The 12836-nt window shown below is 46.5% G+C and overlaps 1 protein-coding gene across 1 annotated transcript in view; it reads left to right on the forward strand.

Moving 5' to 3' along the window:
* Positions 1-4144: 4144 nt before the first annotated feature.
* The window catches only part of LOC102009018 (up-regulator of cell proliferation), a gene marked incomplete in the record, with an annotated part of 25049 nt that continues 16357 nt past the window's right edge, over positions 4145-12836 (forward strand). The window contains 1 exon segment of the mRNA XM_013520521.1: positions 4145-4256. Within this exon segment, the coding sequence (XP_013375975.1) occupies positions 4168-4256 (89 nt within the window).

The following is a 12836-nucleotide window of genomic DNA, read 5'->3' on the forward strand; positions in this document are numbered from 1 at the left end:
GAGATAGGGATGTTGTGCCTCTTAGAAGCAAGGCCTGAGCCATGCCTGTAAGTGCTTTGGCTCCTGGAGTGGCCTGAGTGCAGGAGGCTGAAGGTGAACCCAAACCAGGCTCTGAGCAGGTCATGGGCAGTGGATGCCTGCTGACTACATTTGCCTCCTGACTTTGTAGGCCTGAGGGGCAGCAGTCACTTCTGGGACCAGGCCTTTTCATGGCCCGCTGAGTACCCAGCACTTTGAGCTTATAAATAGATTAAGCAGTGGCCCATCCCTGGGAAAGCCAGGCTCATTGACTCAGAGGTTCAAGGTCCCTTTCTCTGCATTCCTGCCTTGTTGGTCAGAAGAGTGTAAGGCAGGGCCTCCTGGAGGCAGCGTGGAGTGGCTGAGCCTGTGTGGGGAGGGCTGTCATAGGCATTTAAAACTCATCATAAGATGGGTATGGTGGCCCACGCCTGTAATCCCAGCACTTGGGAAGCTGAGGCAGGAGGATCGTTGCAAGTTCGGGACCAACCTGGACTACAAAGTGAGCTCACAGCCCGCCTGAACTGCATAGCAAGACCCTGTCTCAAAAAAAATAAATAAATAAAACTCGTCGTGAAACTGGCATGGTGGCACATGCCTGTAATCCCAGCACTCTGGGAGGCTGAGGCAGGAAGATCATAAATTAGAGCCCAGACTAGGCAATTTAAGGACTTAGTGAGACCCTGTCTCAAAGTTTTAAAAATGGGCTGATGTTTGTAGCTCAGTGCAAAGACCTTGGGTTCCAGCCCCAGAACCACCAAAAGGAAAATTCTCACACACACACACACACACACACACACACACAACTCCTGCTGTATTTTGTGCCTAAGCAATGTCTTTTGTAGACATGGGTTAGAGGAGAGCTTTATGTTGGGCTGGTAATTCTGTGAGTCGATAAGGCCTAAACAGTGTCCTGTGGTAGGTGGCATTTGCCATTTGTGGTTTAATCCATCTGTGTGTGGTGATTTGTAATTTTCTGAGGGAAATCCATGCAAAGCTGGGGTCATAGAACCCTTAGTATATTCATTTTATGGAGAAAGCTGTGCTTATTGTGTTATGTGCAAATTTAGGGAACATGCACATCTCTGGTCATGACTCCAAGGGACCTTCGACAGGCTTCAGTGGTAGGTGCAAGTCTAGCCAGGGAGACAGTGCTTCCGGAGACCCCTGGCCTGTTTCAGTCAGCTGACCGCAGTCCTTAAACCTACAGTAGGTGGGTGTTGTGGGGAGCAAATCCAGAGGTACAGTGCCGGCATGAGAGGAGCATGCATTCAGAAGGGGTTGCTCACAAGAAGGGTCTCCAAATCCCATGCTCTTCCCTGAGTCTCCACGAGAGCAAGGAAAGGAGGAGTCCTGACCATTTTGGAGGGTCTTACAGATGAGCCAGGCATTGTGCTAAAGGAGAAGATGCGTTGAGAAATGACTCGCCGCCTGGTGTGTTTGGAGCTGAGGAGAGACCTGAGCAGGGAGGAGGCAAGGCCAGATCACCTCTTACAGCCCACCACTTACTAAAGGGCATTTCCAGTCAGCACCATCGCACGGAGCTCTGGGAGATCCAAGTGACAGCAGCGTGTTGGCGCAGAGGCCAGGGACATGGCGCTCACCCACTGCTGCCACCTGCCCTCTCCTGAGCAGCCCTCACCCCTCCTTCCTCATGTCTTGTCTTTGCTCTGGCCTGGCCTTCTCATGATTGCCCACGTCTTCCTTCCTTGCCTGGCAGTGGCTTTTCTCCTGCTCTTCCATTGTTGGGGTTTCCCTGGGTTCTGTAGTCCATCTCTGCTCACCCCAGTGCATGTTCTCTGCGTGGTTGCATGCATTCCAATGCCTTTAGCTGTTGGTTCGTGATTTGTAGGTGGGCTTTGGGCTCTGTGGGGCCCCTGTGTTCCCTGAAAGTGTGTGTAGGGCCAGGCATATAGCTCAGGGACACAGCGCCTGCCTGGCAAGAGCGAGGTCCTGAGTTCGATTCCTGGTACCAAAAAAAAAGTGTATGTAGTGTTGGGATGGTGTGTATCTTCCTGGAAGCAAAGTATTTTTAAAATTATTTTTAATATACTTTTCATCAGATTTTCAAAGACATCGTTACCTATAATATTACAATCATCCATCCCAAATTCTTGGATTTTCTTTTTGCCTTTTTTTGAGACAGGGTCTCCCTGTGCAGTACAGGCTGGCCTTGAGCTCACTTTGTAGCCCAGGCTGTTCTTTAACTCGCAACAATCCTCCTGCCTCAGCCTTCCAAGTGCTGGCGTTACAGGTGTGTGCCACCGTGCCTGGCATGAATTCTTGGATTTTCATTTCCAATTGTATAGTAGATATAGCTCCTCAAGTTTTTAATAATTCCTCCAAATTTTTAAATAAGCCTGAGTTACCTGAGCTACCTAAGCTGTATTATAGCTGTATTACAGCTGAGTTACCTAAGCTGTATTTTTTCAGATTCAGTTGGATGATTTGGCTATCACAGAAGGTATAAACAAAGTAAAACTCAAATGTAATTCAAGTTCCTGTAGATTAGCATTCTTAAAATCCTGGTATACAGCAGGCCCCAACTATCTTCAGAGGATTCAGGTTTCCCAGAGGATAACTGAAACCTTGCCTGATGTCAAGCCCTATGCATATTGTGTTTTTCTACACATACACACCTGTGATAAAGTTTAATTTACACATTAGGCACAGTAAGAGTAATAATAATAATTGCTACAAAAGTAGAACATTTAGTTGGGCATGGTGACGCATGCCTGTAATCCCAGCACTGAGGAGGCAGAGGCAAGAGGATCATTGTGAGTTCAAGACCACCTGGGCTACAAAGTGAGCTCAAGGTCAGCCTGAACTACGTAGCGAGACCCTGTCTCAAAAAGACCAAATAAATAAGTAAAAATAAAGTAGAACATTTATAACAACATACTGTAATAAAAGTTTGTGATTTGGAGCCTTTGTTAAGTAAGGGTTACTTGAACACAAAACTGTGATGTGGACCCTGCATATGACAGACAGACTGGTAGTGTATGAGTCATGGATTCTCTAGAAAAAGGAATGGTTTCTATCCTGGGGGGACAGCACAGAATTTCATCATGCTACTCAGAAAATGCACAAAATTTTAAACTTAGCAGTTACTTATTTCTGGAATTTTTCATTTAATATTTCTAGGCTGCAACAGGCCACCAGTAACTGAAGTTATGGAAAGCAAAGCCATGCAAGGATAACGGAAAACTACTGTATTTTTAGATAGTCTCTTAGTCTTAGAGACAGCCTTATAGAAACTAGTAGAGTCCTTCCCTGCTGCCCATCTGACAGATCCTTCCTTTGTATTTACATATTATGTTTGTTTTTTGCTGTTTTTACATAAGTGCTGTCCTGCTGTTCTGCAGCTTGCCTTATAAGACCAACAGTGTGCCTAGAAATTCTTTCCGTGTCAGAATAAGAAATAAATCCACCTAATTTGGACAGTTATGGAATATTCTGTGGCGCGGGTGTATACTCCATTGAGAATGTTTATGACTTTGCCTAAGATAGTGCTGCGCATCTCTGTCTCTTGGGCATCTGGCGGAGATGCGAAGAATTGGGCTTTGCAGTCAGGGAGCATCGTTGTTTCCAGGTTGATACTACTAAATCATCTTCATAAGTGGTTGTACCATCTTCCCTTTCACCTCCAGACTTCTTAGCTGTGTTTTTTGTTGGTGTTGGTGGTGGTGGGTATTTGATTATTTGTTTGTTTTGTTTTGTTTTGTTTTGTGTGTGTGTGTGTGCGGGGGCAAGGTCTGAGAATGTACTGTAATCCTGGCTGGCCTTGAACTTTCAATCCTCTTGCCTCAGCCTCCTGAGTGCTAGGGTTAGGGGTTTGCCCCACCATGCCTGGCTTTGTCACTAGATTTTAAATGTTCCCTGTAGCTCCCTACACATGATGACATCAGCCCAAGAAGTAGGAAGCTAATGGCATCTTCATTCACCCAGTTCGTAGAAACCTCTTCCCTGACCCCTTGTGATCCCTCAGAAATATTCAGTCTCTCAATTTGTTTGATTTGATTGGTAACATCGAGTTCTAACCACCCACATTGCACAAGTAACATTTGATCTGCATAAGTGAACTCATCGTACTCCTCAGCTTTTCATTGCAGAAAATATGGTCACTGTTACACTGAAATCATCCCACACATGGAATGCGGCCTGTCCCCCGGAAGGAAGAGCTCAGGCTGGGGAAGGAGCCATGCCAAGCTCAGGGGAGGAGCCACAGGCTGCAGTGGGTGAGGGACCTGAGTGGTTGGCACTGAGAGTGTGTGATGATCAGGGTGAGGAGAAGCTAGCACTGGCCCCAGACCCAACCTGGAGCTTCCTCCGTGGGCCTGGAGCCTGTGCCTCAGGAGGGGCACACCTGTTCTGGGGTCCCCTCTTCCCCTTTCTCTCCTTTCTCCTCTCCTTTCCTCTCTTTCACGCGTTCCTGCCCTCATTCTGCCTCTCTCACTGGCTCTCTCTCCTCTGCTGCCCCCTGTGTTCACCCCTGCTGTCTCTTCCTCTTACAGTCTGCTTAGGGCCTGTCCTTGTTGCTTGTCTTTGGTAACCTCAACTGGATACTTCCGGCCTGCTCCTGCCCGCTCCTCTCAGGAGCATCACCACCCCTGGGAAATCTCAGGGCTTTACCTACATTGGCAACTAAAAGCATTCCCATTAACACCCACTGGCCATTTAAAAGGGCTTAAGTCTTTTTTTTCTTTGTTTTTTTTTTCCGGTACTGGGAATGGAACTCACAACCTTGCACTTGCCAGGCAGGCGCTGTGCCGCTGAGCTAAATCCCCATCCCAGGGCATAAGTCTTTAATTTTAATCCTGTATCTTCCCTGTGTAGAGGGTTCTGTCCCAGTACCAGCATCTTGCAGGGAAGCTTAGCTTTCCCAGTGCAGTGTGGTTTGGACCCAGTGGTCCAGGCTGGGGGAGAGAGGAAACGGCTCATACACCACACTCAGAGGAGGCACTAGAGAGCTCAAGCAAGATGGATCTTGCTCTTGGGAGAAGTGGGGCAGGAACTCTGTCTGGCTTCAGACTCCCTGTGGTGAAGTTCTCCGGCCAACACAAAAGGAGGAGCCTCAGGCTTCCTTGCCACCTCACTGAGAAGTAGGATGGGAGGGGAACAGGACTGGGAAGCTGTCACATCTAACCTCAAAAATGGAGTTGTCCGTTATCATCCAAAACAACTCATAATCATTGATTACACGTGGGAGCAGTTGCACCTGTGATCACAGTGCTGCGCAGCTGGCTGCACCTGCTTGCCCTTTGTGCAGTCTTGTCTTGCTCCACCCAGGGACGGCCTGGGCCTGCGCCTGCGCTCAGGCTCTGCTCCTCTTGGTGTGGGCCTCAGTGGACCCTGGCCAGGGACTGTCCATTCGCACCCGGGTCTGCAGTAAAGCAAAGGCCTGACTTACTTCAGGGGTCATTTTTTTTTCGGCTTCAAGTGTACTTTATTTCACACAAGACAAAACACAAAATAATGTGCTACAAGCAATACTTTGGTTGTAAAATTGTCAGTTTGCACAATTAAATGAAATTAAAGCTAATTATAACATAATAAAGAGAACATAGACACTGAGATCAGAAGTTATCCATCTCTGATAGTCAGGAGCTGGACAAATGGGTGAATCCCCTTCCTAGCCATGATTTCCTTCTCTGTAAGTAGAGACGAACATTTCCTAACTTACAGATAGCATCAGATTTGAATGAGGCTATGTGTTTACTGCAGAGCCCCACATATGTTACCTCCTCAGTAGTTACTAGTCACTACCGCAACCATCCATTTTCTTCTTTTTTAAAATTTTTACTTTTCAATTTTAATTACTGAACTATTTATTCATTTATTTTAGACAGGGTCTCAGTAGGTACAGTAGTTCAGGCTGGCCTTGAGCTCACCTGTTAGCCCAGGCTAGCCATGGTGATCCTTCTGCCCCAGCTTCCCAGGGGCTGGGATTACAGGTGTGCACCGCCAGTCCCACACCTTTTTGTTTTTAACACTCTGTTCATCTGGAAAATTTTCTCTGAATTTCTTTTTTTCCCCTCACAATTTTGTTCTGGCAGACCTCCTGTGACAAGAATAAAACAAGAATCTGGGAAAGCAGAGGCATGACTTTCAACCCACTTTCACACCGAATGATAGTGTGTGGGAGCGTCCATTAGCAGTGGCAGGGATTTGCATTTTACAATGTGCATACACTTATCAAACTAAAAAAAATAGTCGACTTATCATTTCAGAGCTTTATCTTCATTGCTAATTTAAATTCCTTTACAAGAGACAGGTACTGTTTTTGCTCTAAGTTTACTTCTCTCTTCCTCACCTAGGTAACTTCTAGAACTGCACTAGAACTGAGATCCTGGCTTCTGGTCTAGCCTGGCCTTACTGACAGTAAAGCCTTAGTGGGATTGGCACCTGCTTCCCACCTGTCTTAGTTACTTTTCTCTTATTGCTGAGACAAAATACCCAACACCCAGAGGTACACGGGCAAAGGTTTATTTAGCTCACAGTTTGTAGGCAGTTCAGTCCTTGATCGGCTGGCTCCAGGGCAGTGTGTCATGGCAGCGGGGCAATAGTTGATGGCAGCAGAAAACAGCAAAAGCAACGAGAGAGAGAGACAAGGCTCTTTCTGTCCCTTATATTGTGTCCGGTCTACCAGGATTAAGGCAGTGCCAGTGCAATCAGTGGGCTGATCCAGCAGCTACCCGCCCTTAATCCCAGCACTGCACCATGAATCAATCACACGCTCTAGATTCAGCCACCTCCTAAGAAACCCTATGACCCCATGAGGCTTTGTGGGGACATCTAGACATAAGCCATAACACTGCCCATCCCTCTGTCCCTTTGGGGCTCACACCTTCCTCACTTCATGTGGTGCTGGAGGACCTGCTGGGCACAACGCTTTCCTCTTCCTTCCGCTAGAGAAATGGGTACACCACTCAGGAGACCAGTTGGATCTTCTCCAAGGTTTGCTTTTTAAATAGTGGGCTCCTAAACATGGAAGTGATGTAAGTTCGAACTACTATGACTGTACGTAGCCAGGCAGTGACTTGTTTCTGAGGTATTGAACACCCAGTCCTGCTGAATACCTCCAGGTATTAGTACAAAGCTCCCTAGGAATTCTGTTGGGCAACTGGAAAAAAAAGAAAGGGGAAAAAAAACAAGGAAAGTTCACCCTCAGCCGTCCTCCACAGAGAGGCAGAAGTATAGTGGCCATCGCAGGCCTCACAGAGGTAGAGACAGAACTACCTTAGGCCAGTCACAAAGCTGTGGGTCCTGGGTGGCTTCCAGCTGGGTCCTGGGTCCTGACACTGGTCAGGGCTGGCCTTTCTGCAGTCAGCCTGAAATGCGCCAGCTGAGGACCCTGGCTCTGAGGGTCAGGGCATCTGCTCTGGGGTGATGGCTGTGCCGGAAGGCACCCTGGGGACCTAGGGGACGGTGACTGTTTCATTTGTTTCGTTGTTTTTAAGCAATTTATTGACAACATTTCTCCCAGACAGGTTAGGTTACTCTTACAAATGATAGACCTCATTTGCGACCTTGTGGATTCCTAGTTTCACTTCTAAAAGCGACTTTATATTTTGGGTACATTTTAACATAGGTCTTGAATACTGGCAAGAGAAAATCTACCCATAAAAAAACACCTCCAAGCAGTGGTTGTGGCCAAGTGGTTAAGGGATGGGCTAGAAAAATTACCTCCAGGTGCCTGTAATCACAGCCCTCTGGGAGGCTGAAGCAGGAGGACTGCATGTCTGACACCAGGCAGGGCAATTTAGTGAGACCCTGTCCTGGCTGTGTGTGCCGAGGTGAGCAGATCCCTCCCTGGGCCTGCTTTCTGTGCTGCAGGCTGGTTTTGGGTTTTGTGTCGGACTGCTCCAGCTAACCTGAAGAACAGACTGAATGCTTATAGCACAGAATTTATTTCCTCACACTTTTGAGGGCTGTGGATCTCAGGGAAGGTCCTGCAGCTTTGGATTCTGGTGGGGACCTTTTCTCTGTACAGCTGCAGGGCGAGAGCTGCACTCTTCTTACAGAACACCAAGCTCATCCTTACAGCCTCAGCCTCACTTACCCAAAGGCTCCGTCTCTAAATAAAATCAGGGTGGAAGCTTCAACAGAAGAATTTTGGGGGAACAGTTCAGTTTTAGAGGGTATCTATCATGCATGTAGTAAAATTGTAAAGTAAAAGCATAAGCTTTGCCAGCAAAGTGATGCCCACCCTAGACCCGCTCTTGAGACAGTAAGGCAGGAGGACGGCAAGTTTGAGGCCAGCCTGGACTATGTATTGATATCTTAACTCAAAAACAAAACAGTATAACAAGCTTGGCTTTGCCTCCAGCTACAACCCCAGCATTTTGAGAAGCAACGCTGAACCTTCAAACCATGGTGTGTGCCCTCCCAGTAGGCTGTGATGGCACACATTTCGGTGCGGAATAAAACAGAATTTGCAGGTGTCTTCACTTGTGTAAATTAGCACACACTCAAGGCTGCTGTCTGCTCTCTTGCAGGAGATAGCAAGGGGGAAAGTGCACTGCTGCCCAGGGCACTGCGGGAGGCACGTGCTGGGACCCAGTGTCGAGCTTGAGAGCACACCTCTGTGAAAATGTGCTCCAGCCTCTCCCTGCCTAGGATTCTCTGCCAGCGTCCTTGGGCCTCTGGGCCAGACCCACAGCTTCCCCTCTGGGGAACTATTTTTAACTCATCCAGCCATTTTCTTTTTTTTAAGGTTACCTTTTTTTTTTTTTTTTTTTCCTAATTACAAAAGCAGTGCGAATGTAATATGTTCTTTGCAAGAAATTGATAAGGCAATGAAAAACTCCTGTTTTCATCAGCATATCAGGGTGAGAGGATGTCGGAAGTTTGGTCAGTGCCTTGTGCTTAGTACTAAGACAGTGAGGACACCACGAACCCTCTAGCTTCTGGAGCCATCCTCGGAGGGGGCAGCAACCTCTGGGGAGGGGAGGAGCTCCCAAGGGACAGGCTGGAACTGCAGGCACAGGTTATGAACTTGCTCAGGGAGTGTGGGTTGGATTAAGGCAGAGCTTGCTGAGAAATAGAACGGAGTCTCAGGGGCCTGTGCCCATACTCTGCCATGGACTCTGCTTTAGAGTAAGTTCTTGGGAGAATATTGTTTGTAGGGCACCAGGTTATCAAGTTTTAGGACACCACTTAACCTCACCTGTCCTGACCCTGACTAGGTATCACTGTAATAGCTTCATTTGTTTTTTTAACAGATGCTTCTATTAAGAAATGCAAGTAAACTGATACCATATTATTCAGACATAATTAACCACTACTAACATTTTAGGCTTTTTACTTGAAAATCCTTCCTACTTATAATTACAGGGCCGGGCATCTAGCTCAGTGGCACAGCGCCTGCCTAGCAAGCGTGAGGTCCTGAATTCGATTCTCAGTACCAAAAAAAAGAAAATTACAAAAATAAAAAGGGCCCTTCTAGCAGGTCACAGACAACACACACTGGTAGTAATGCCAGTACTCTGGGAAGCTGAAGCAGGAGGATTGCAAGCTCGAGCCCAGCCTAGGCAACTTAGTGGCTTAGCAAGTCCCTGTCCCAAAAAATAAAAAGGGCTGGGGTATAGCTCAATGCAAAGACCCAGGTTCCGTCCATTCCCAGTACCACCACCAACAACAACAACAAAAAGCCCCTTCCAGATTCTCTTTTTCTTTTGTCTCCTTTCTTCCCTCCTTCCTTTCCTTCTTCTTTTTGCACTGCTGGGGATGGAAGCCAGGGCCTTGCACACACTGGCCAAGCACTCTACCACTGAGCTAATCTCCAGCCGGATTTTCCTGTTCTTAGCATTTCACCTCATTTATCATTGTCTTGTATCAGTCTCACACACTGTTGCTTTCTCTTATGTGTGTGCATGTGTAAGGGTACTAAGTCCATTTATGACCTAATCCCCTTCAGAGTCCCATCTCTGCACCCCACTTTGGGCTTTCAGAATACCAGTATCAGGCTAACATACCAGTATCAGTCCATAGCAGAGATAACTTACGCTCATCAACATGCTTTTCCTTAAATATTTCAGTGTTTGTTTTCGAAGGATACAGATACTTTCTTACACACATAACCATAAAGTTGATTGCATCTATATTTTGGTTTTATTTTGGGTTTGGTTTTTTTTGGTCTTTTTGAGACAGGGTCTCACTGTGCAGTTCAGGCTGGCCTTGAGCTCACTTTGTAGCCTAGGCTGGTCTCAAACTTGCAATGAACTTGCTATGGCCCTCCTGTCTCAGCCTCCCAAATGCTGGGATTACAGGCGTGTGCCACCACACCCGGCTTATTTTGTTTTTTTTTTTGAGACAGGGTCTTGCTGTGCAGTCCAACCTGGCCTTGAACTCACTATGTAGCCTAGGCTGGCCTCCCAAGTGCTGGGATTACAGGTATACACCACCACGCCCAGCTCATATTTTATTTTTGTTATCTGATCCAAACATTTCCTCGCCAGTTCAAGATCCAGTCTAGGGTCAGATATAGTGTTCTGCTCTCAGTTCTCTTTAATACTGTTCCAACTGGAACATTTCCTCTGTGTGTATGTGTCTTGTCTGTCTGTCTCTGTCTGTCTTTGTCTCTGTGTCTGTCTGTCTGTCTCTCTTACTCCTGGAGATTGAACCCAGGGCTTTTGCACTGAGCTACATCCCTAGCCCATTTTATTTTGAGATGTATTGCTAAGTTACCCAGGCTGCACTCAAACTGCAGCTCCTCCTGCCTCAGCCACCCAGAGTGGGATTACAGGTTTGCACCGCTATGCCCAGCGCTAGTCTGTCTTTCTTAAATGAAGTGCATGGTTTGGGATGGCACAGTTTGCTCTAGCATAGCACCCCCATTTGGGGCTTGTCCTTCTGACTGACCATTGTTTTGCCTTCTTGGCCTTCTAGAAGGTGGCAGAGGTGTTGCGCCCTCCCTCAGGGTGCCACGGTGGAGGCACACAATGGCTGCCAGTCCTCCATAGGTTCATGTTGATTACCCAGAGTGCCACCAAGCCTTCCAGTGTGTAAGCCCTGATGGGCACCTACTGTGCAGCCAAAAATGAGATTTTTGGCATTTTTGTTTGTTTTGCAGTACTAAGGATGGAACTCAGGGCCTTGTGCAAGCTAGGCAAGTTTTCTAACACTGAGCTACACCCACCAAAGGAGACACTTTAAGACTGGGAAAGTCGCTTTTCCTCACCACCATTCTCCTCCAAGTGTTAGCACTGTGGATGTTTGTTCTTACTTGAACCAGTCCTTTTTTTTCTTTTTTCTTCTTTTTTTTTTTTTTTTTTTTGCGACAGGGTCTCAGTATACAGTTCAGGCTGGTCTTGAGCTCACTTTGTAGCCCAGGCTGGTCTCAAATTCACAACGATCCTCCTGCCTCAGCCTTCTGAGTGCTGAGATTACAGGTGTGCACCACCATGCCCAAACCAGTCTTGATTAGGACAATTGTATAAGGGGACTGTTGCCCCTGTACTGCCCCCTCCATGTTTAGCATTGGACTTTGAGCAAGAGCAGCCTCCATTTATTTATTTATTTATTTATTTATTTTGGTATGGACCCTTAAATTCATGATTTTTAGTGCTTTTAAAGTAATCACTTTACTTAATTTTGTTTGTGCTCACATCATTTCAGATTTGGCCAGGGGAGCCCCTTGGGTCTGTGGCTGTATGCTGTGGTGTGTCCCATGGTATTTCAGAGCACTTCCCTACTTTCTGACTTAAGATGCTCCACCTCCTCTTGCTCTTTTCCTGTTCTAGCCCTGGCATAAGCCAGGATCTCCAAGGACTTGTCATTTTTTTTTAGCATGGAATGGTATTAAAGGTACAAGGTGTGTGCATTGCTACTGCATTGTCTTTGCTCCTGGCCCTTTCAGTGGGTAGAGTTAGGAAGTGAATGTGTGTGTACACACAGATATACACAGAAATATACACGCGCACACATTCATGAGCATGCACATAGAAGTCACACACAGTTGGCACCAGTGCCCCAGTTGCAGTGTGCCTCTGCAAGTTTTGGCACTTCTGTTCCATATTTATTCTGTTTTCTTCCACAGTGAGAACCCTTGCTCCTGACAAAAGCAACATTTTAGCTGGGTGTGGTGGCGCATACCTATAATCCCAGCACTCAGGAGGCCGAGGCAGGAGGATTGCTATGAGTTCTAGGTCTGCCTGGGCTACATGGTGAGTTCAAGGCCAGCCTGAACAACCTAGCGAGGAGACCTTGTCTCAAAAAAAAGAGGCGGGGCTGGGGATTTAGCTCAACGGCAAAGCGCCTGCCTGGCAAGCGCAAGGTCGTGAGTTCGGTTCCTGGTACCGGAGAAAAAACAAAAAAAAACAAACAAAAAAAAAGAGGCAACACATCTACACATTTCTGTGATGCTGCATATAGTACCTAAAATACTGTATTCTTTTTTTGGCACTTTTTATTTTATTGCTACATTTTAGATACACATAATTGTAACTTTCATCTTAGGGAATTTGTACCTGTACATGATGTATCTTGTTTCTTTTTTCCCCATTCCCCTGCCCTCCCTTCAGCCCCTCATTTACAAAAGCCTTGTTTCCATTTATTCCTTATAGTCTTTTTTTCTTGCCCCTCCCTCCCCCGCTTGTTCCCTTTCTTGTTTGAACATTTTTTCCCATTTCACAGTATCTGTTAACATTTTGGCCCTTATTTACAGTTTCATTTTCTCACACTATAGAAACAATGCAGTATTTAAATGTGTGTCTTGTTTATTTCATTTAAGAGTATGATCTCAAGGTCCATCCATTTAGCTAGAAATGTCTCAAGCTTATCCTTCTTTATGGCAGAGTAGTACTCTATTGTATTAT

Source organism: Chinchilla lanigera, unplaced genomic scaffold (assembly GCF_000276665.1).
Source record: "Chinchilla lanigera isolate Chin_1 unplaced genomic scaffold, ChiLan1.0 scaffold00055, whole genome shotgun sequence".
Lineage (NCBI taxonomy): Eukaryota > Metazoa > Chordata > Mammalia > Rodentia > Chinchillidae > Chinchilla > Chinchilla lanigera.